The sequence below is a fragment of the Rana temporaria genome, chromosome 5 (assembly GCF_905171775.1).
Source record: "Rana temporaria chromosome 5, aRanTem1.1, whole genome shotgun sequence".
Taxonomy (NCBI): domain Eukaryota; kingdom Metazoa; phylum Chordata; class Amphibia; order Anura; family Ranidae; genus Rana; species Rana temporaria.
The window spans coordinates 363,182,411-363,202,663 of NC_053493.1; the positions used below are offsets into that span (position 1 = coordinate 363,182,411).

Below are 20,253 nucleotides of genomic sequence, written 5' to 3' on the forward strand. Positions count from 1 at the left end.
GTTTAGGAAACTGGGAAACTAAGATCAGCAACAAAGAAAAGAGACAGCAGCGCAAACGTGACAAAGGACCCGACGAAATATCTGAGAACACTACAGTCACTGAGTCCTTCACAATGGTGTCATCTCAATCAACAAACCTCAGAAAATCTAAGGGTATGTTCATACAAATCTTTCATCTGCATGGCTTATTGTTTGAGTGCTTGCATCTCCAGAGGGAGAGAGCAAATGAAAACCATGACCCTGCAACAGTCCAAAGACTTAGAATAATTAAAGGATAAGTTCACCCCCCTCTCTGACAGCTAGCAGATATCTTCATTATTCTGTCAATGGAAAACTACGAGTCCCGATAGCCTTAGTGGCTGTCGGCTTGTAGTTCTCAATTAACTACCATGGTGCTGTGAGCTCTGTGGTAGTTCACTGATTCTTACTGTCAGTGTATTGGCTTTCCCATATGTGGTATGAGCAAGCAGCTATACTGACAGGTCTGCATTGGCAATGTGTTGCTTTAAAGGCTGCTACAACAAAAAATAAGAAATGCACATTTCCTGCAAAAAAAGTGCATTTTTTTTTTTTTTTTTTTTGTAAAAAGGTAAACTTATCCTTTAACCTGTGCCATGTGTTCATAAAGGTTTTAATGGGGAACTCCGCTCTAAAAGGTATTGTATTATAACTGTACTAGTTATTTTATTTACCTAAAGTATGCAGGTTAATATGCATCTTTTCTTTTAATTTCATCTTCATTGTAAATCCCTAGGCCCAAGTGAGGTGTCTGCAGTAAATGGAGGTGGCTGGAATGAAAAGCCTACAAAAATTATTCCCTCCCATGTCATAGAGGAAAAGTGGGTTCCCCCAGCCACTACAGCTAGCAAGAAGAAAGCAGAGCCTTGTACATGGAACCAGGATGCAGTGGATTCTAATGGAAAGGACTGGAGTGCCCCATGGAGTGAGCGTTCGATCTTCCCTGGCATAGGTACTGCACTGAAATATGCATATTTGCTCTGTATACTGTTTGTATCATCACTTTCTGTAGACCTGTTTTATATTTGCAGTAAGGAACATTTGGGGAATTCCATTATCTGTTGCCAATTCCTGTAACTTCTTAAACTTTGTCTCTAGCAAGTTATGTCTTTATAGATATTTATATGTTTTGTTTGACTCTATTTTAGCTCCCTGGACAACTGTGGAAGCGAGGATCGCTTCATCAGAACAGAGGCCACCCCCTTTCTCTACCATTGGATTAAACAATTCTGTGTCTGGTATGTGGTGACTAAGAATCTCTGGTGATAGCTTTTTAGTCCTAATGGGGGAGATTTAGGCCTCTTTCACACGGAGCGGACCGTTTTTGTGTCGGCTCCGTGTGTGTGTCAGTCGGCTCAGCGGGGATCATCCGTAATCCCCGCTGAGCTGTCGGCGGACAGGGCGGTCCCCGCACACTGTGCAGAGACTGCCCTGTCTTTCCTCCGCTCTCCCCTAGTGAATCGGATTAAGACGGACCGTCTGTCCGTCTTCATCCATTCCGCATGACGGAAGAAAAATAGGGTTTTCTTCCGTCCAAAAAACGGATCCTGACGGACGCGGATGGTTGCGGACGTTAGCGGATGCGGACTTGTAATAAACGGACGAACGGTCCGCTAATGTGAAAGGGGCCTTACTAAAACTGGTGCACACAGAATCTGGTGCAGCTCTGCATTGTAACCAATCGGCTTGTTCAGTAAAGCTTTGACAATAGTTGCTGACTGGCTACCTTGCAGAGCTGCACCAGTTTTAGTAAATCTCCCCTATTGTGTTTGTACGTGTACCTCAATATGTGTGTATTCAATGTTTTTCATTGATTTTTGTATTGCTGGGCTTTTGCCATGTGTGTAAGAGCATACACATGAGCAGCTCTGTTAATAATAATAAAGGGAAATACCTTGAGTTACAGGAAAACTCTCAGAAAATGTGGAAGCAAAAAATGTATCGCTGAACATCTCCTTTTTTTGTGCTGTCTCTCTGGGTTGCATTTGTCACAAATTATGCATATCCAAGACGCATAGTCTGGTTTGCGGAAGTGAAATTATTAGCACCAGACATTAAAAAGTGAAAGGCATCTCTCCTGCATATAATTTGCACAGAATTCAACCAAAAGCCTGTTCTGTTTTTCTTTACTTCCTGATTTTTGTTCTATTGTACTGCTCTGTATATATGGTGTGTGTGTGTGTGCACCTACGGGTCTGTTATAATTTATTGTGGACATACATATTGGTAATTGATGTGGTACCTCACCCAGAGGGGAAGCTCTGCTTTTTTGCATACACCCCCCCCTCCCCATTTCTCCACTGGCAGATTTGGCACTTTTTGAAGGGGAGAGTGGGTCAGATCTCCTGGGTGATCTATGCCTCTGCATAGATTTTTATTTTTTAAGTGCTGCTTTCTCCAGAGGGAGAGAGCAACTGAAAGCCATGACCATGCAACAGTCCAAAGACTTACAATAATTAAAGGATAAGTTCACCCCCTCTCTGACAGCTAGCGGGTATCTTCATTATTCATTATTCATTATTCTGTGCTGTCGGCTTGTAGTTCTCATGTAAGTACCATGGTGCTGTGAGCTCTGTGGTAGTTTGTTGATTCTTGCTGTCAGTGTATTGGCTTGCCCATATGCGGTACAAGCAAGCGGAAATACTGACAGGTCTGCATTGGCATTGTTCAGCATCTTCCTCAACCCCCCCAGCCTTCTGGGACACATTACAGATCCTAGAAGACTGCAGGACTATTCACAAAGGAAAGGCTTCACTGCCAGTTTCCCTTACCTAAGATGCCAGCGACTGCACCTGATGCTGATTGAAGAATCTGTTTGATTGGGGACATAGCTGAATCCCTGCACAGGTAAGTGCCCTTATGTTAAGTCAGCAGCTACAGTATTGGTAGCTACTGACTTGACATTTTTTGGGGGAGACTGGGGCTCCTCTTTAAAGTTACCTGGCTGACATTCTCTATATACAGCTGGCAGTGTGTGCTGAAAGATTACTCGAGTACAGCCTAGCTAATGAAATGGACTACACCACAGAACTGTAATGCTGTGTGATTTGCATAGTATTGTGGCCATTTTGGAAGGCTTCAGTAGTCTTTCAACCATAGAAAACCACCACCTGCTGTTTTAAGTGTTTGTTTCAAGGAACCATGTAATTGTGGTGGAAATTGATGTTGCCTTTTGACTGGAACTGCAGAGGTTATTTTGTCATCTATATCTACCCTTAAACAATTTGGTCACATGAAACCCCCAGGTGGCAGATTGCTGTAGACTGTTCAGTTTCATGCAATTAAGGTGCATGTAAAATGCAACCATGAACGAACTTGTTCCCTTTTGGTCTGCACAATATACCACTAAACTAAAGTGTTTTTGTGATAAATGTTCAATAGGTGTAAAACATACCAGTGGATCCTGCTTAAAAAAAAAAAAAAATCTTGTGAGCTGATAACTTCCTCCTTTCTCCCTCGTCTGCACTGTTATTGGTTACATTGTTCCCAACTATCTTTGTACTGCAGAATCCCCCTATCCCCCACATTTTCTCGAACAAGCCAAGGGGTTACTTAGTCCTAAAGCACTTTGTTTTTTCCTATGGTTACAATATTGCTCCTTGATGGATACCATGTGCAAATGCGTGTTGTCATCCTAGGACACCCTGTCTTTTTTTTTTTTCTGGCAGGATCACCATGTGAAAATAAAGAGGGGGGGGGGGGGTTTATTCTGGAAGATGAATGCAGCCACATCTACAGCTGCTAAGCTTAAACACATTTGTTTTGGAAACCTTTTAAACTGATTGGTTTCCACAGTTGTCAAGTGAATGGCCAATGTGAATTCAAGCCAAAGACTATCTGTATCCAAAATGACTCATTTAGCTGTTGAATCGCTGCAAGACTTGTATGTGATGTCCTTATTTCAAGACTTGTCCACACCATGTCCATTGAGCTGCGTGTGTTTTTTTTTTTTTTTTTTTCCTGCATACCATCACATGTATGATGTGAGCAGGGCATGTAGATGACGGTCGTTTTCTATGTGCTTTGTTCACTCCTTACATGTGTGTTGGTGTGCAGAAATATGCAGCACACGGTGTTGGCAAGCCCTCTGTGCATCTTGTCTTGTTCAGTAAGCTATGGCATGTTTGCCATTCCAGTCGTTGGTCAGTTTTCATTGGTTGCTGAAGATGATTGTCATAGCAGCCAGTCCAATTTTAAACGTGCGCTAAAAATGTCTGCTGGGAAATGAGTTTGAATGCAACTGTTCTCGGGTCCGAATTCTAATAAACGAGACCAGAAGTAGCTGTATGTTGAACTAAATTACAAAAGACAGGTTATTTTTTACATTATATTTGCTTATCTGACAGTGGTGAATTCTCCTTTTATTTTTCAGCTTCTGTTGGTGATCCAGTTGCTCAGCCCAGTGCATCTGACAGTCAGTGGGAGGCCACACCAACTGAGCCCAACATCGATGATGAGTGGTCTGGTCTAAGTATGTATGAACTTTATTGTTCCTTATTTACATGAAAGCCTTCAGGAATAATTGCTGCCTGCCTGTTGTCTGCACTCAATGTAGCCTGAAAAACGATGTGAAATCATTTGTGCTGTTTTAAAATTACTTAAAGTGTATGTAAACCCTTACATATACCCAGTGAAGTGACAGGCCTCAGGTGATACACAGAGATAAAACAAATCCTCCTACATGAGTTTTACCTGTTTATCTGCAGTCGTCTTTTCATCTGCTTCTAGTCTAGAATTTTATAAAGTATGTGAGAGAAGGGGGTAAAATACCGCGCTGCTAAATGAGAACAGGGCAGCTGCTAGCACAAAACATAGAGAAAATATGTGAAGTGAAAGGGTTAAGGTGTGCTGCGCTAATAAATGGATGATAACCCGAATGACCAGGGTATAATGATATTCCAAAAATGAATATTAAAGTGATGAAGTGCAAAAATTCTTCACGTGAATAGATATATAACAAATATGGCTGTAAAATCAATTATAGCATATCTGATAAATCAAGAAAAAACCCAAAATATAAGGACTAGCATGCATCAAACAATAGTTCAAAATTGGAGACCATTTATATGGACCCCCAAGGTAGAAATAACCAATCTTCTCAGGGGGATGAAGCATGGTGTAATAGAGAATCCTGATAAGGAAGGATGTATGTACAGAGCTGAATCAAATGGCTATAAGATGGGTACTCTTACCGTATAATGAGGACCCAGAACCCCTCGGGAATGGGTCAAACAAGCGAAGGTAAGAGTAGTGATGACACAGGCACTTCGTGTGATGGACAGTTGTGCAATCAGGACATTTCTCCTATCTGTTCACGGATGTATATGGATACTCCAGAAAGCGGTCACTGGCTCCCAGCGGCTCAAGACGCAATCACTGGCTCCCAGCAGCTCAGATGTGTAGACAGCAAGGGCAATGATATCCCTCCAGGGTTTTAAGGCATAACATGAAAAGGAACGAGAAAAAAGAACCTCCACATGGCATAGATTAAAAATGAACCAAGGGGGATTTATTAAAAACGTACAGAAAACAAAAAATTGAACAAGACGTTTAAAATGTAAAATTCCAGCGAAAATTACAAAGAGGTGATCACTGATAAAAAAGGCGCAGTAAAGGTAGCAGCTATAGAACCCTATGCATTTTGTCCTATAGGACTTCTTCAGGGGTGTGCATTAGCCTGCTACCTCTGCGCTTATAAAGTGCAGCACACCTTAACCCTTTCACTTTTAGAATTTTATAAAGCTTGTCTAAGCTGTTGGAAAATGGGAGGTGGAAACTGAGGAGATATCTGGGGAGATATCTGACAGCTAATTGGAGGGAAGACTCACCCCCCTTGCCACAAGTACAGAGCTGAGGCTGTCGATCACAGGCCTTGTGCTAGAGTTTCCCATCACCTTTTTTCTCTTGGTGTCAGGATAACTTGTCAGAAGTGACTCATGCTGATGGCAGAGGAACGAGGCAGCAGACAGAAATGACACCAAGGGCTCTGGACTGAGACAAGTACATACTATAGAGGGATATGCTTTGTTTATATGTCATATCTGAGGTTTACGACCACTTTAACGAGGTTCTGCTTTTTTTTTTTAAGTATTCGTGTACCTAACGCAAAACTTTCTTTAGTGTTGGATAGAGTAAAGAGGGATTAGAGTACCTGTCATGGATTTTATTGCTATTTTTTAGTTTTCCGCAAAGTAAATGTGAAAGAAAATCCCTAAAACAGTAATAGAGGGGAAATCTTTCAATGGAGACACTAGTTCTGGTGACAACTCCAATGATGGCTATGGGACAAGAAGTGAAGGGAAGTCTCCCCCCAATAAGACACGTTTGGCATACGATTTGCCTTTTATTGCAACCTTGAGGAACAGTAATACAAAAGATAACACCAGATCATACAGCTTTTCTAAAAAGTCTGCAATGATAGCCCAAAGTTGCTATCATTGCAGGTTCTCTTCGTATTCTTGTTTTTTTTATTTGCTGTTCTCAAAAGTGCAAGAATTTCAGCTCTGTTTAGCATATTCATCAGTGTCTGAACACTGCATCTCCTAGGGAATAGCTGCAAATTAGCGCTCAGAAGGCTATGGAAAAATTTGAAGGCTGTGGTGTGTTTTTTTTTTTTTTTTATCCGTTTTTTTTAACAGTACATTTTTCTCACTGTGTAGGGCCTGCTGGCAACTCAAGTAATGTTTGTTTTAGCTGTTGGATAATAAAGGGTCTATAAATCATTCAAATTTACATACAGTATACCTTATTCTTGTTTAAGCCCTGGTTCACATTGGTGCATTTGATATGTCAAATCGCAGGCAATTGCCGGCAATGGCACCATCCTAATTGGTGTGATGCTGCACTAATTTCAAAAAGTAGTTTCTGTACTACTTTTTTGCAATTTCGGGCTGTGATTTCCATTGACATCTGTGCAGAAACCCACACAGATGTCTCTAAAATCGCCACCGAAATCTGGACTGGCATGCAGGAATTAAATAGTGTGAGTTCAGCTGAATTTGCACCATTACAGGTGTGAACCTAGGCTTAATTTTGCTTTGATGAGGGTGCTTTTATCATAATATAACTTGCTGTGCGTTTTAATAGATGGTCCAAGTTCAGGTGACCCTAGTTCTGACTGGAATGCACCGGCAGAGGAATGGGGGAATTACGGAGAAGAGGAACCAGTGACCCCACCGCAAATCGAAGAAACTGAGCAAGAAGTTCCAAAGGTAAATTTTATCACAGCTTCACCCAGACTGTTTGGCTCAGTGTGTAGGAGAAACGATTGGTATGGTTTACATATATCGCATTATTGGATGTACAGATTAATGCAAGTTTATTGCTAGGCCACAGAGAAAACAATTGTTTTCTCTGTGCCCTGTTCACACCACAATGCTGCCTTAATGCCTAAAGTTACCAAAAACCTATCAATAAAAAAGTGGGATAGCATGCTTTAAAATTTTCCGACAACAAATGTGTCTTGTTGGATTTTCCGATCGTTTGTACACAAGTTTAGTGGGGAAAAAATCCAAAGTACAAACACGCATGCTCAGAAGCAATGCTAACCATAAGACAACATTAGCATAAGTTGCCCAAAGGGTGGCGCTAAAGAGCTGAAAAACCATGTTTAGTGTTTGTTGGAAGACAATTCTTTGCCGTTTTGTTTGCAAGACAAGTTTATGGCCAACGCCCTTCAGACAAAAGTCCTACACTTCGCCTGCGGAAAATACGATCGTGTGTACGAGGCTTTAGTCCGGCACTCTTGATGAATGCAAATGACGGCTCCTTTCAGTTCTTTTTAAACCCTGCCGCAGACGTTTACTGCAGCAGAGGTGGGGGCAAGGCATTGTAGGAGGAGGATTGTGGCGAAATGGACACGGAAGCTGAAGGGACTCCTCTCAGAGCAAGTGATGTCCCTTGTGCTGATTTTCATACGTTAGGTTGCATTGGATACAAAATACAAACAAGGTGTATATTTCCAGAGCACCACAAAACTTGCCTCATGGCACACGGGGTACAGTACTGCGATTTTAATTTTATAAATGTTTTCCCATGAATGTTTGAGATTTTCAATTAAGTAAAAAAAAATTGGATAAACGGCCTTGCATTATAACGTGCAAGTCACCTCCCCTCGTCTCTTGTACACAACGGACACCAGCATATTTTAGAACGTGGTGTTTGGTGTTAATGAGCCCTTTTAGTGTCACTGTACAAGTTTTTTTGTAAATGTTCACTGTGAGTTGAAGGTTGTAGCGCAAGCTTGAGGCAGGGGCAATGTCACAAAGTCCCTGCCTCTATCCCCTTGTGGTGATCAGCCATATGGTAGAAGTGAGTGGATCATCAGAGTGTATGTATTTTACAAATCATTGGACAGATAAACAGGCCACATATTGATTAGAAATGTATTTTACTGTTGCATTTCCTTTTTAGTTTCAGAGACTTTAGCAGCTTGTTTCTGTTTCAGGTTTCTGATGATGAAAAAGAGAAAGATGAAAATACTGGCCAAACATCTGCCAGCAGCAAAACTAAGAAGAAGAAGAAAAAGAAGAAGAAGCAGGGAGACGAGTCTGGCTCTCCTACCCAGGTATTTGCTGCAGGAATCCTAGATGCAGCCGGAAAAGTTAAACTGTTTAGACAAAACTAAACCCACCAATTAAATTTTTTAAAATTTTAAATAATTCTTTAAAGTTGGAAATGTTCAATAAATGTTCTTGAATCTTAAATCAAAGTTTTCTGCCCCCCCCCTTTTTTTTTGTTGTATTCTGCCTGCTAATGCATGCTCCGTGTATTCTACATTCAAGGTATGCCTCTGGTGATAAACTGCTGCAGCCATGACACATGACTGGGGTCACATAGTAGTAAGACATGCATTAGTAATGGGGAAGAAAGCGATTCCTTATAGTAAAAAAAAAAGGGGGGGGTAAATGCACCTTTTTCCCCGCCTTCACCTGTGATCATGTTAAAGAGTTGCTGTAAGTGTGAAATTGTATTCTGTGAATCATCCCATTTATTATGGGGGTTTTCAAGTTTTACAATGGTATTTTCAAATGACATTAAAGCAGAATTCCAGGTAAAATTTGAAAGCCTATTAACAGCAAATCACTGTCAATCTAGAGCAGGGGTGGCCAACTATTGGCCCGCGGAGCCCTCTGATGTGGCCCGCAACCTCTTGCTCTGGAATGGCGGTTTGGTAAGCCCAGGTCGCAGGTTGTCAACGTGCCATACCACAGCATCAGTGTTGTGAATGAAGCCGGTGGTAGAGGAAGAAAGTGGCCACGGAGCAGAGCCCCATAAGCCGATGCTTCCTCTACAGCGCCGGATTTTGCCACAGGCGGAGTCTATAGCAAAGTTCAGCTAACCCGCAGGATAGACACAGGTGCAGTACGATGCACCCGCAGTGTGGGTAAACCGCAGCACATCAGTGTGAAAGCAGTCTTGGGCCCTTTTTATCAGCCCGACCAAAAGGTTGTGCACCCCTGATGTAGAGCTTTCTGTCACAATAATTCCTTTCTACCACTAGGTGTCACTTGTTTTCTGTGTTTTATGGCCACCATCATTTAACCCACTTCCTCTGAGCTCAGTCAGTAATGGTCGTCCCTGGGGGGCATAGCTAACTTGGTGATCACATGACCAATTGTCGGCATCGGCTGAGCTACCACTTACAGCCAGTATGAGCGGGAAATGCTCAACACAATTCTTTGGCCCACTGGACTTTGAGGCACGTTACTTCATCAATTTAGGCCAATATGTATTTTGCTACATATTTTTGGTAAGTCGTCCCAATAAGCATATATTGGTTTGTGCAAAAGTTATCGCGTCTAAAAAAAAATTATGCCTTTTTCCTAGTGATTGTGGCGATCAGCGACTTTTTTTAGTGGGATTGCGGCGGACAAATTGGACACAAGTGACACTTTTTTTGGTGACCAGTGGCATTATTACAGTGCTAAAAAATGCACTGTTACTGTACCAATGACACTGGCATGGAAGGGATTAACACCAGGGGCAATCAAAGGGTGACGTGTGTCCCTAGGTCCTTGCTGTGTGGGGGATGGTCTGACTGGGTGAACTCAGATCCGTGTTCGTGCGTGGCAGAAACAAAAGATCTGTGTTCTTCCCTGTCAGAATGGTGATCTGCCTTGTTTACATAGGTATATTACCGTTCTGCCTCTCTGTGGATCATGGGTGGCCGGCAGACGCTGGTTGGCTTCCCCTCTGGCCAATCATTGCGTGAACGTGCCCCTGCTGTTTTTTGAACGAAATTACGTACAGGTATGTTTCGTGCAATAGAGCTGACCTGCCGCAGTATATGTACTGTGGCTGGTCAGCAAGTGGTTAAAGTCCCGTGGACCAATTTTGTTTTGTATATGTGGAATTAGGGATGAAGGCTCACTACTTGTGTGCATCAGATCACAGCCCAATCCCAGTTTGAGAGGTAGCAGTTTATTAATGTTTCCTCAGCATGAAGCATTCTATAGGGGGAAATGATAGTCTACAGATTGACTACAAAGTAGTGGTGGTTAACTCTCCAATAGTAGAGGCGCCATGCATCCTGCTAATGTATGTTAAAGTAGAAGTATAGGCAACACTTTTTTTTCTTCCCCATTTTAGGTAAAGTAAGGGAGAGTTATAACCTCCCTCTGTCCCATTGCAAAGATTTCCCTTCACTTCCTGAACCATAGCCAATCAGCAAGTGAGAGCAAATCCATGAAAATTAAGAGTCACCAGAACTAGTGTCCCCATTGGAAGATTTTCCCTCCTTTTCTGGGGACAAACCAAAATTTGGGATTTTCTTTTTTTATTTCAATAATAATGGTAAACGAAACACATATGGTGAATCTCCTTAAAGGGGTTGTAAAGGTACAATTCCCCCCCCCCCCCCCTAAATAGCTTCCTTTTCCTTAGTGCAGTCCTCCTTCACTTACCTCATCCTTCCATTTTGCTTTTAAATGTCCTTATTTCTTCTGAGAAATCCTCACTTCCTGTTCTTCTGTCTGTAACTCCACACAGTAATGCAAGGCTTTCTCCCTGGTGTGGAGTGTCGTGCTTGTCTCCTCCCTTGGACTACTGGAGAGTCAGGATGCTTTCTACGTTGCAGATAAAGGAGCTGTGTGTGGGCGTCCTGACTCTCCTGTAGTCCAAGGGAGGGGGCGAGCATGACACTCCACACCAGGGAGAAAGCCTTGCATTACTGTGTGGAGTTACAGAGAGAAGAACAGGAAGTGAGGATTTCTCAGAAGAAATAAGGACATTTAAAAGCAAAATGGAAGGATGAGGTAAGTGAAGGAGGACTGCGCTAAGTTAAAGGAAGCAAATTAGGGAAAAAAAATTGTACCTTTTACAACCCCTTTTAATGGTGGGGCACAAACGGCAACAAAAAGCTGAGAAGTGTTCAAATCTTTCTGTGCTCTTTCCAAAACTTTTTTTTTGCCTTTTAGTTATACTTTAAGGCCAAGTGCTAGGGAAAATGACAAAACTACCCTTGCAGTAGGGCTCCTTGCAGCAGTTGTACAATGTAAGTAAGGATGGCGAGGGCCTGCCCATAACCCACAGCATTGGAGAGTAGAGCGAAGCGCCGGCTGCCAAGGGAATAAGGGAAAAGCTAAGCAATATAATGCTTCAATGGTACCCTAGACAAGAGAGAACCTTGGTAGTGTTGGAAAATCCTCACTGCCAGGGAAGTTTTGAATTTGCTTTAAGCTTGATGTTTAGTGTGGGAAACATTTGGGGGGGGGGGGGGGGGGGGACCCGATGGATCATAGTTTACACAGGATTCAATGACCATGTGGCATGTCAGCACCCGGGCACTGGCAGAATGTGCTATGTGCAAAAAGCAAACGCATGTAATGTAGAACCTGTTGGTAGTGTGTTCCAGTTCATTTTCCTCTCTTATGGTTATTATAAAACTTGGTATTTCGGTACTTTCTTCCATTATATTCGGTGCATGCTGGTGGGCTGAGGTGGTTTCCATGACAACCGGCCCTCTGTGTTTACCGGTCTTAGCTAGGCTTGCTGAACTCATTACACTTTAATCTTTCAGGAAACAGAAGGCACAAGGGAAGCCTTGGATGATTATAAAGAGGATTCTACCCCTTCTCCACCTTCTTTAATTATCCCATCAATCATTGGAAAAAGTAATGAACTGAAAGAGGTAAATTCATACTTGGTGAAGGCTTTGATATTGTTGTTCATGTGAGTGGGCACTCTCTGCACTGGGTTGCTTTCATTGGAGCTGCATTGTGCCAAGACGCTGAGGGCCACATCCACCTCAGATCTGTTACTTTACAAGGGGGTTCAGCTAATTGGCAGCACCCTGAGCAGGAAGGCGCCCATGCCTGATCACATCAGCGTTCGTGTTTTTTTTTACATTTTAATAGGCATAAATAACATGCTGGGACAAGATATTATGCCAGAGATGAGATTTAAGAGATCCATTCTTCAAGATTGTTTTCTCTTTAACCACCAATACATGGCACTTTCACCCCCTTCCTGCTCGGGCCATTTTTGCACAGATATGCAAAACTGGCCCGAATTTCATAATTGTCTTCACACAAAGAGCTTTCTTTTGGTGGTATTTAACCACTGCTGTTTTTTTTTTTTTTTTTTTTTTTTTTTTTATAAACTAAAGGAAAAAAAAAACCTGGGGGGAAAATTATTCTTGGTTTCTCTCAGTAAATTTTTCTCCAATGATGTGCGCTAATGGGCAGCACTGGTGGACACTAAAAGGCAGCACTGATTGGCGCTTTACAGTAATTAGGGCACTGATCTGTAATGCCGGGATTGCTAAGGCTAGTTTCACACTGGGGCGCCGTGGGCGCCGTTTTTGCATTGCTTTTCGGCCGCTAGCAGAGTGCTTTTAACCCCCACTAGCGGCTGCAGCAGAGCTTTGTTGGCTTGGAGGCGCTGTCCATTGATTTCAATGGGCAGGGGTGCTTTCACCGCCCCTACAGTGCCTCCAAGATGTGGTTGGCAGGACTTTTTTGAGCGTCCTGCCAGTGCACCGCTCCAGTGTGAAAGCCGCGGCTCATTCAGGTCGCTTTGCAGATGATATTTTTAGCGGTATAGCGCCTGAAAAGCATCCCAGTGTGAAAGTAGCCCAACTGACACATTTGCTTGTGTCCCCAACCAAACTGTCACCCATCAAATGGCTGTCCTAAATGATCACATGTGCAGAGCAGCGTGAGACGGTGTAATCCTGAACTTTAAACAGTATAGACGTGTATTTTTTATGTTTTACATGGCTCATAGGGCCAGCCTGAAGTGATCTAGCAGGACTTAATTTTCTGACTAAAGTGCCATATTAATATTATTGGCAGCTTTTAACCTGCATATGTAAAGTCGTTTTCTCACCTGCTGGAAGTTAAAGCAGAAGTGTCGTTGGAAAACCTGGTCATACATGTCATTACATGCTACAATGTCCAAGATTTAGGCCCCGTTCACACCTATGCGAATTGGTTGCGGCTTACACTGCATCCAATTCGCATAACATTATAAAATACATTGTTTTTAATTAGGCTGGTTCACATGTGTGCGTTTTCTAGGTGGTGCGGCTCAGGTGCGAATTTATATTATCTTCATTGTCTGATTCACAGATGTGTTCAGTTTAACAGGATTTCTCTCAATGCTCACTGCACTTCTCCCCCTCTCCCTCCCAGGTTATCAAGTCTGCAGCTATACCGAACACACCGCAAAAGTGTGAACCCAGCGTTAAGGTAGGTATAGCTTGGCTTCCTAAGCTTAAGGGAGGACAAGGATAAAATAAAATCATAAATGCTAACAAACTGTTGCAGAGAAGAATCTGGAAATTTCTCCTGCTGCTAACATATAGGGGAGCTGTTATTCCTTTTCATGTTGGGTCCTTTTGCTACACTCGGTGGTTCCTACTTCTGGCCTCTGTGTCACTGCAGGAGATGGCAGGGACATAGTAGCCAGCAGATGAAACCACAAGGAATCAGGAATCCAACACTTGTGTAATGCCTAGTACACATGATGAGAAAATCGGATTACCTAAATCGCGATCGTACGATAATCTGATTGTTACACAGCTTTCAAGAGCCGATCCCGACAGTTCATCCAACACTATCCAAAGGGACCAGCATGAAAAATTCTCAGGTTATAGTGGAGCAAATGATTTTCCTTTTAATCCGTACAGTTTTCGTCTGTAAATAAAATGTAGTAAATCAAGAACTTGCATGTTCGAAAATGAAAAAATACATTACAACACATTGCGTCACTTCCCAAGTTGTATTCTGTCATGTGAGAATTTTCATGACTTTGGTCCGACTTTGATGCAAGTTGAAGTCCATAGACCTCAAGTTTACCAAAGTAGTACAAGGAATACTTTGATGTCGCACAGATTTGAATAGAACTCATTGGAAATCATGGGTTACGACTTGTCATGTGACTTTGCAGTCCCAAATCGCAGGACAAGTCGCACACGTGTGAAAGGGGCCTAAAGGGAAAAATCTTCTGTGGGTTAACACTTTTCCCTGCCAGCCTCCTTCACTTACACTTCTGTGGACTTCATTTGTGTTGGCAATCTGTTGTTTTCTCTTCCTCTTTCAGATGTATGGATCAGAACTACAAATTGGTTACGTTCAATAGGGGAAAGATGTTTTTATAAATTATAGTATTTGTTTGAAAATTTTCCTGCAGATTTTTATCATGTATAACGGTGGTCTGTCTCTCTTGTATTCTGTACAGACTTTGAAGGAGAAGCATGTGAATACAGTGTTAACTGAGTCTTCAATATCTACTGCACATAACATTTCTGAGAAGAGCCCACCTGTAGTGCAGCAGCCGCAAGAGGCCAGCACAGTCGCTACCAAGCAGAACATTGTTCCCCCACCATTGCAAGGTAATATTGCTGTGGATAGGTAATGTTGATAAATGGGAACTAGTTTGATGAGTTTAGCTGTGCACTTGGTAGTGTTCTAGATTAAAGTGACCTGAAGATGAACTCCAGCCTTACACTCCAGTCACTGCACACTTGAGTTTCACAGTGTACATTAGAAGCTGCAGCAAGTCAGAGCCCACCTCATTTCCTGGCCGATAGGTTTAATGGTGCTGAACATCCTTCTTCCCCAATATGACCCACTCCTTTTTATGTATCAGATGGCAAAGGTACTGCGGTGCATTCAGGAAACCATGCACAGTGTCGTCCTGTCGCATCCCACCAATCGTGATCTTTCTGAGTTGCAGAGACCCCCAGTGAAATGACTGGGCCTAAATAAAATTTGTAATACGTGTGTGTGTGTGTGTGTGTGTGTGTGTGTGTCTATACATACATGCATGCATGCATACATACACTGATGAGGTGGGAAAGGAGAATCCAAGGAAGCCAAAATGTAGATATTAAAGTGGTTCTTAAAAAAAATCCTTTTGGGTGCAGCTGCCCCCCTTACCAGAGCCCTGTCGCAGTCCGACACTTCTCTCTCCCTCCGCACTGGACTCCCACTGCTGTCAAAATCCTGTGACTGGCGGGAACAGGGCCCGCAGTATTTAAAGTGTGTGGATATATAGAGGGAGAGAGAGAGATTATTTGTATATAATCTATATCTGTGTGTGTTATATTACTAAAAGTATTGGGACACCTGCCTTTACACGCACATGAACTTTAATGGCGTCTTAGTCCGTAGGGTTCATTTATTGAATTGGCTCACACTTTTCAGCTATAACGGCTTCAACTCTTCTGGGAAGGTTGTCTAAAAGGTCTAGGAGTGTGTCTATGGTAATGTTTGACCATTCTTCCAGAAGTTTATTTGTGAGGTCAGGCACTGATGTTGGACGAGAAGGCTTGGCTCAGTCTCCGCTCTAATTAATCCCAAATGTGTTGGGTTGAGGTCAGGACTGTGCAGGCCATTCAAGTTCCTCCGCCCCAAACTTGTCTTTATTGACCTTGCTTTGTGCACTGGTCCAAATCATCTCTCCCTCTCAAATCCTATCTGGCAGCATTCAGTGCAGTCCCTATCCCTTGAGAAGCTTCATATAACACAGCTTGTTTCTTTTTGATTTTGAAACCATGTCTGTGAAAGAGACAGCGACGTTTTGAAATGATTTGTTTCTAACGAAACTAAAATGTGTGTTTTCAGCAAAGTCTGACGAGAGCTGGGAATCCCCTAAGCAAGTGAAAAAGAAGAAAAAGGCCAGAAGAGAAACGTGATGCTCTTTCATTACTGGAGAACACCTGTTCAGACGCTCTTGAAGGTGATGCTGTTTATGCAATAATTTGTGAACTTGTACAGAATTTTATAAATTGAATTCTGCATTTTTAAAGCAACTACTGTCAACGTGACCTCCCTAAAGACAGGTGAAAGAACACAAGGAAATCTAGGTTCACACACACAAGATCAAGAACGTGGAGCAGCAAAAAAAGAAAAAAACACTGAATATCCCGCATTTGCCAACTGAGAACGTTCATTTGATATACTGAAACACAAGACTTTAATTCCTGATTTTACAAAACAGTGATCTGTTTACATTCATTTTGTGCCCCACCTGGCCTCTGAGATGAACAAGCTGGGTGATTTTTTTTGTGACGTAACATTTCTGCTATCTCATCGTGGAAACATCTTTTTATCTTCTTGTGTCATTTTAATATCACAGGCTATTGTTATACAGTAGCACAGCGCATTACCCCATCATGTGCAGTGCGAGAGAGTCATGTAATGTTTGTGTGAACCTTCAAGCACTGATCAGAAGAATGGATTGTGAACTGGTGAATGTACGAATCATTGTCATTTACATCAGGATGACTGCTCCACTAGCATTGTCCTCCATTTTTGTATTTAGGATGTATTTTTTTAAAGAAAAGAATCCTTGTCGCCTTTGCAGGGGGCAGCTGTTTTGTGGATGGATGTAGTAATCGGGGGGGATCATAGCCTATAGACAAGGTAGATGACCGATTTGATTGGCTGACTTGGTGCAACACACATATGGCTGTTTCTGACCTGTGTGCGACAGGTACTCTTTAAGGCGTGGCATTATGTGATTTGTTTGTCACTTCTTATACTGTGTTATGTTCCTAATGAATTTTTAATACTTGCACTCTAGCCGTAGTGTGGCTAAACCAGTTGTGTTTCATGTGAGGGCCATCGGTCACAAATCCTCCTGGACTTGGCCCTAAAAAGTTGATTATGCAGCCATTTTTAATTGTTAACGTGAATTATACTGTTTTTTTTTTTTTTTTTTTTTGGATGGTCATGGTGGCTTCAGACAGCTTTAATTGATGTTGAGACCTTCAATAATCAGGAATCCTTTTTTTTCCCTGCCTTAAACTCTAGTATTTAGACTTTGTGACCGAAGTTAGTGTTTTTATAATAAAAAATACATCTGTAGTTGTAAGAAGTATTGCCAGCTTCAGACTATGTTGATTTAAAAAAAAAAAATAGCGTGTGGTTTTATTACCATTTGCAGGCAATGTTATTTCATTTTATTAAACTTAGTTAACTTTGTATCTATTCCTTCTTCTGCATGGTAAGTCAGACTTTGTAAATAGCCTTACCAAATGTTCTTTGAAAAATCTGCATCAATCTAGGAAAAGGTGTGGACAAAAAAAAGCCATGTGATATTGTTTGTCTCTTTACTGTACCTGATGATAGGATATAACATGCTCTGTAACAGGTATAACCAGTGGTACTGATCAGCGGCCTAAAACTAGTCCCTTTTTTTTTTTTTCAAAATCGAACCTTCCTCTTTTTAAGGTCCGTCAATATTTTTTTGGTGATATTCTGGACCTAAAAAATGTACCCATTAAAATATTGAGTGGGGATGGGTAAAATAAGCCCTTTTTAAAGTGACCCTGTCACCACTGGCAACAATAAAATCATGGCTGCCCTGTAAAGGAAGGTCAATATTTCCAAGCAAGGTTTATATTCCCCCCCCCCCCCCCCCCCTTTTTTTTATTTCCTCTTAAGCCATCATGTAACCCTCCACAGTGCCTCTATTAGAGGGTGAAGACAAGTGAACCAGCAATGCAGTCTGGGCGTGCCTCTGGCCTGTCTTGCTGCCCTTCATCTCTGTAGTCCTATCAAGTCAGAGCCTCACCAATGAAAGTGTCTACGTTGCCCAGGCAGCGATGTGACTACCTGTAAAGACCCTGCCCACTCTGCAGTAAAGATGAAAAATAGTATTTGGGGCTCCTAGTGTTTTTTTTTTTTTTTTTTTTTTTTTTTAACTGTGCCTGGGACCTGAGAAGTGTCCGATAGCAGCAGCGCCCAGAGCTCATCAAGAGTACAAATTTAATGCACTACAAGCTGGAATGAGTATAATCCAACTTTTTACATGGTTGGCTGCATTTAACTTTAGGTGGCAACAAGATCGCTTTAACGTTGAGCCTTCGCCAAAGAACAATGTGAGCTGCCATTTTCTAGGACGAACCCAACAATCACAAGGTGGAGACTGACTATTAACTGGAGTTAAAGATCATGGTAATAAAAAAAAAAATTGCTTTTAATTTCTAACTTGCACTAGAAATAAAAGGCATCTGGTTATTATGAGGAAGCAACTCCAGTGTTTATTGCCCCTGAGTATTAATCAGTACTGTTTACAGATCTACCAGAGGCTTGATGGGTTTAATGTGAGTTTATACCTATCGAATGCCAGTGTTCGTTGTTTGCCGGGTACAAGTCCGCTGTATTTTTTTGGGGGGTGGTGGGGGAGATTTCCTGATTTAAATACTAATTTTTACACAGATGTATTAAAACAAAAAATAGAGATTTTCAAGAACATGACAAGTACGTTTTTACATGTTCAGAATTATTTTTTTTTTGTTTAATTCAGTGATATTTCTAAGTTGATTTTGTTTAAATAAATCTTGCAAATTAAGCATGTGTCCACAGATTCATTCTGGCAACAGGGAATTTTTTTAAATTCTTATACAGGTTTTATATAGCGCCAACAGTTTGTGCAGCGCTTTACAGCATGAGGGCAGACAGCACAGTCAGTTACAATATAATTCAATACCAGAGAAATCGGAGGACCCTGCTCCTTAGAGCTTACATTCTAAGAGGGGGAACAAGTGATACAAAAGGTAATAACTGGGAAATGGGCTGATGGAGATGGTGGAAATACAGTTGTTAGGTGGAGGTGGGATAGGCTTCTCTGAGAGAGGTTTTCAGGATCACCTAAATGTGGACAAATTAGGAGATAGTCGGACTGATTGGGGTAGGGCATTCCATAGGATTGGAGAGGCCTGGAGGCGAGCATGGGAGGAGATTACGAAGGAACTAGAGAGCAGGAGGTCCTGGGATGAACGACTAGGTTGGTGATGTAGCTGGGGACAGAGTTGTGTATGCCTTTTGTAAGAAGTTGGTATTTTGAATTGAATTTGTTGGGTGAGTAGCAGCCAATGAAGTGATGACAGAGAGGGGTAGCAAACGCTAAGCGGTTTGTAAGGTGGATGAGTCTGGCAGCAGCAATCATGGTGGACTGAAGGGGGGGGGGGGGGCTAGCCATTGTAAATGTAAGCCAATGAGGAAAGAGTTTCAGTAGTCGAGGCAAGAGATAACCATGGAGTGATTTAAGAGCTTAGTGGTGTCATAGGTTAGAAAGGGAGTCCAGGATTACACCTAACATGGGTTGATGGTTGTGCCGTTGATCTTGACAGAGAAGTCAGGGGAAGGGACACATGGGGAGGACATATGGTGGAAATATGGTGTTTTTGGATAGATGGAAGTGGATGTAAACCCTCCATACACCCAGTGAAGTGAACAGCCTCAGATGATACACAGAGATTAACCAAATCTCCCTATATAGGTTTTATATGTATATCTGCTGTCTTCACATTTACATTCTGTTTAGAAAGTTGAGATCATATTAGATTTTCTCTTCCTGGTTAACACAGATTGTGATGTCTGGGCATACAGGCAAGATAGCCAACATTACTGATTGGAGGAAAGGCACACACCCCCTCTCATCATAGGCAGAGACTCTCAGAGCTGTTTTGTAATAGGAGCTGCTCTCTGCTAATCTATTTTAGCAACCTCCTTTGACAAAAGATTAAAACTGCTTTTGTCTAAAAAGTAAAAAAATGTCAGTTCTCAGGCTGATAACAGAGGAACCGTTCAGAAGAGAGCTATAAGACTTTGCTCATTGAAAAGAGAATACAAAATAGTGCAGATATATGTGCCCAGCTCATATTTCATTAATCAGGTTTAAATCCACTTTAAGGAAGTGGTCTGACATCCAAACTGATATGTCGGATAGTAAAATAGTGATGCTTGAGAAATGGATACAAATATTTGGGTGTCATCAGTA

The 20,253-nt window shown here is 41.9% G+C and overlaps 1 protein-coding gene across 1 annotated transcript in view; it reads left to right on the plus strand.

Annotated features, from left to right (window-relative positions):
* MTDH (metadherin) overlaps positions 1-18,822 on the plus strand; it is a 41,888-nt gene extending 23,066 nt beyond the window's left edge. The window contains exons 4-13 of the mRNA XM_040354752.1: positions 7-153; positions 755-970; positions 1,167-1,256; positions 4,391-4,489; positions 7,105-7,229; positions 8,465-8,584; positions 12,038-12,148; positions 13,653-13,709; positions 14,701-14,854; positions 16,089-18,822. Coding sequence (XP_040210686.1) covers positions 7-153; positions 755-970; positions 1,167-1,256; positions 4,391-4,489; positions 7,105-7,229; positions 8,465-8,584; positions 12,038-12,148; positions 13,653-13,709; positions 14,701-14,854; positions 16,089-16,159 — 1,190 coding nt within the window. The 3' untranslated portion in view covers positions 16,160-18,822. The remainder of the gene's footprint in view (positions 1-6; positions 154-754; positions 971-1,166; positions 1,257-4,390; positions 4,490-7,104; positions 7,230-8,464; positions 8,585-12,037; positions 12,149-13,652; positions 13,710-14,700; positions 14,855-16,088) is intronic.
* Positions 18,823-20,253: the final 1,431 nt, after the last annotated feature.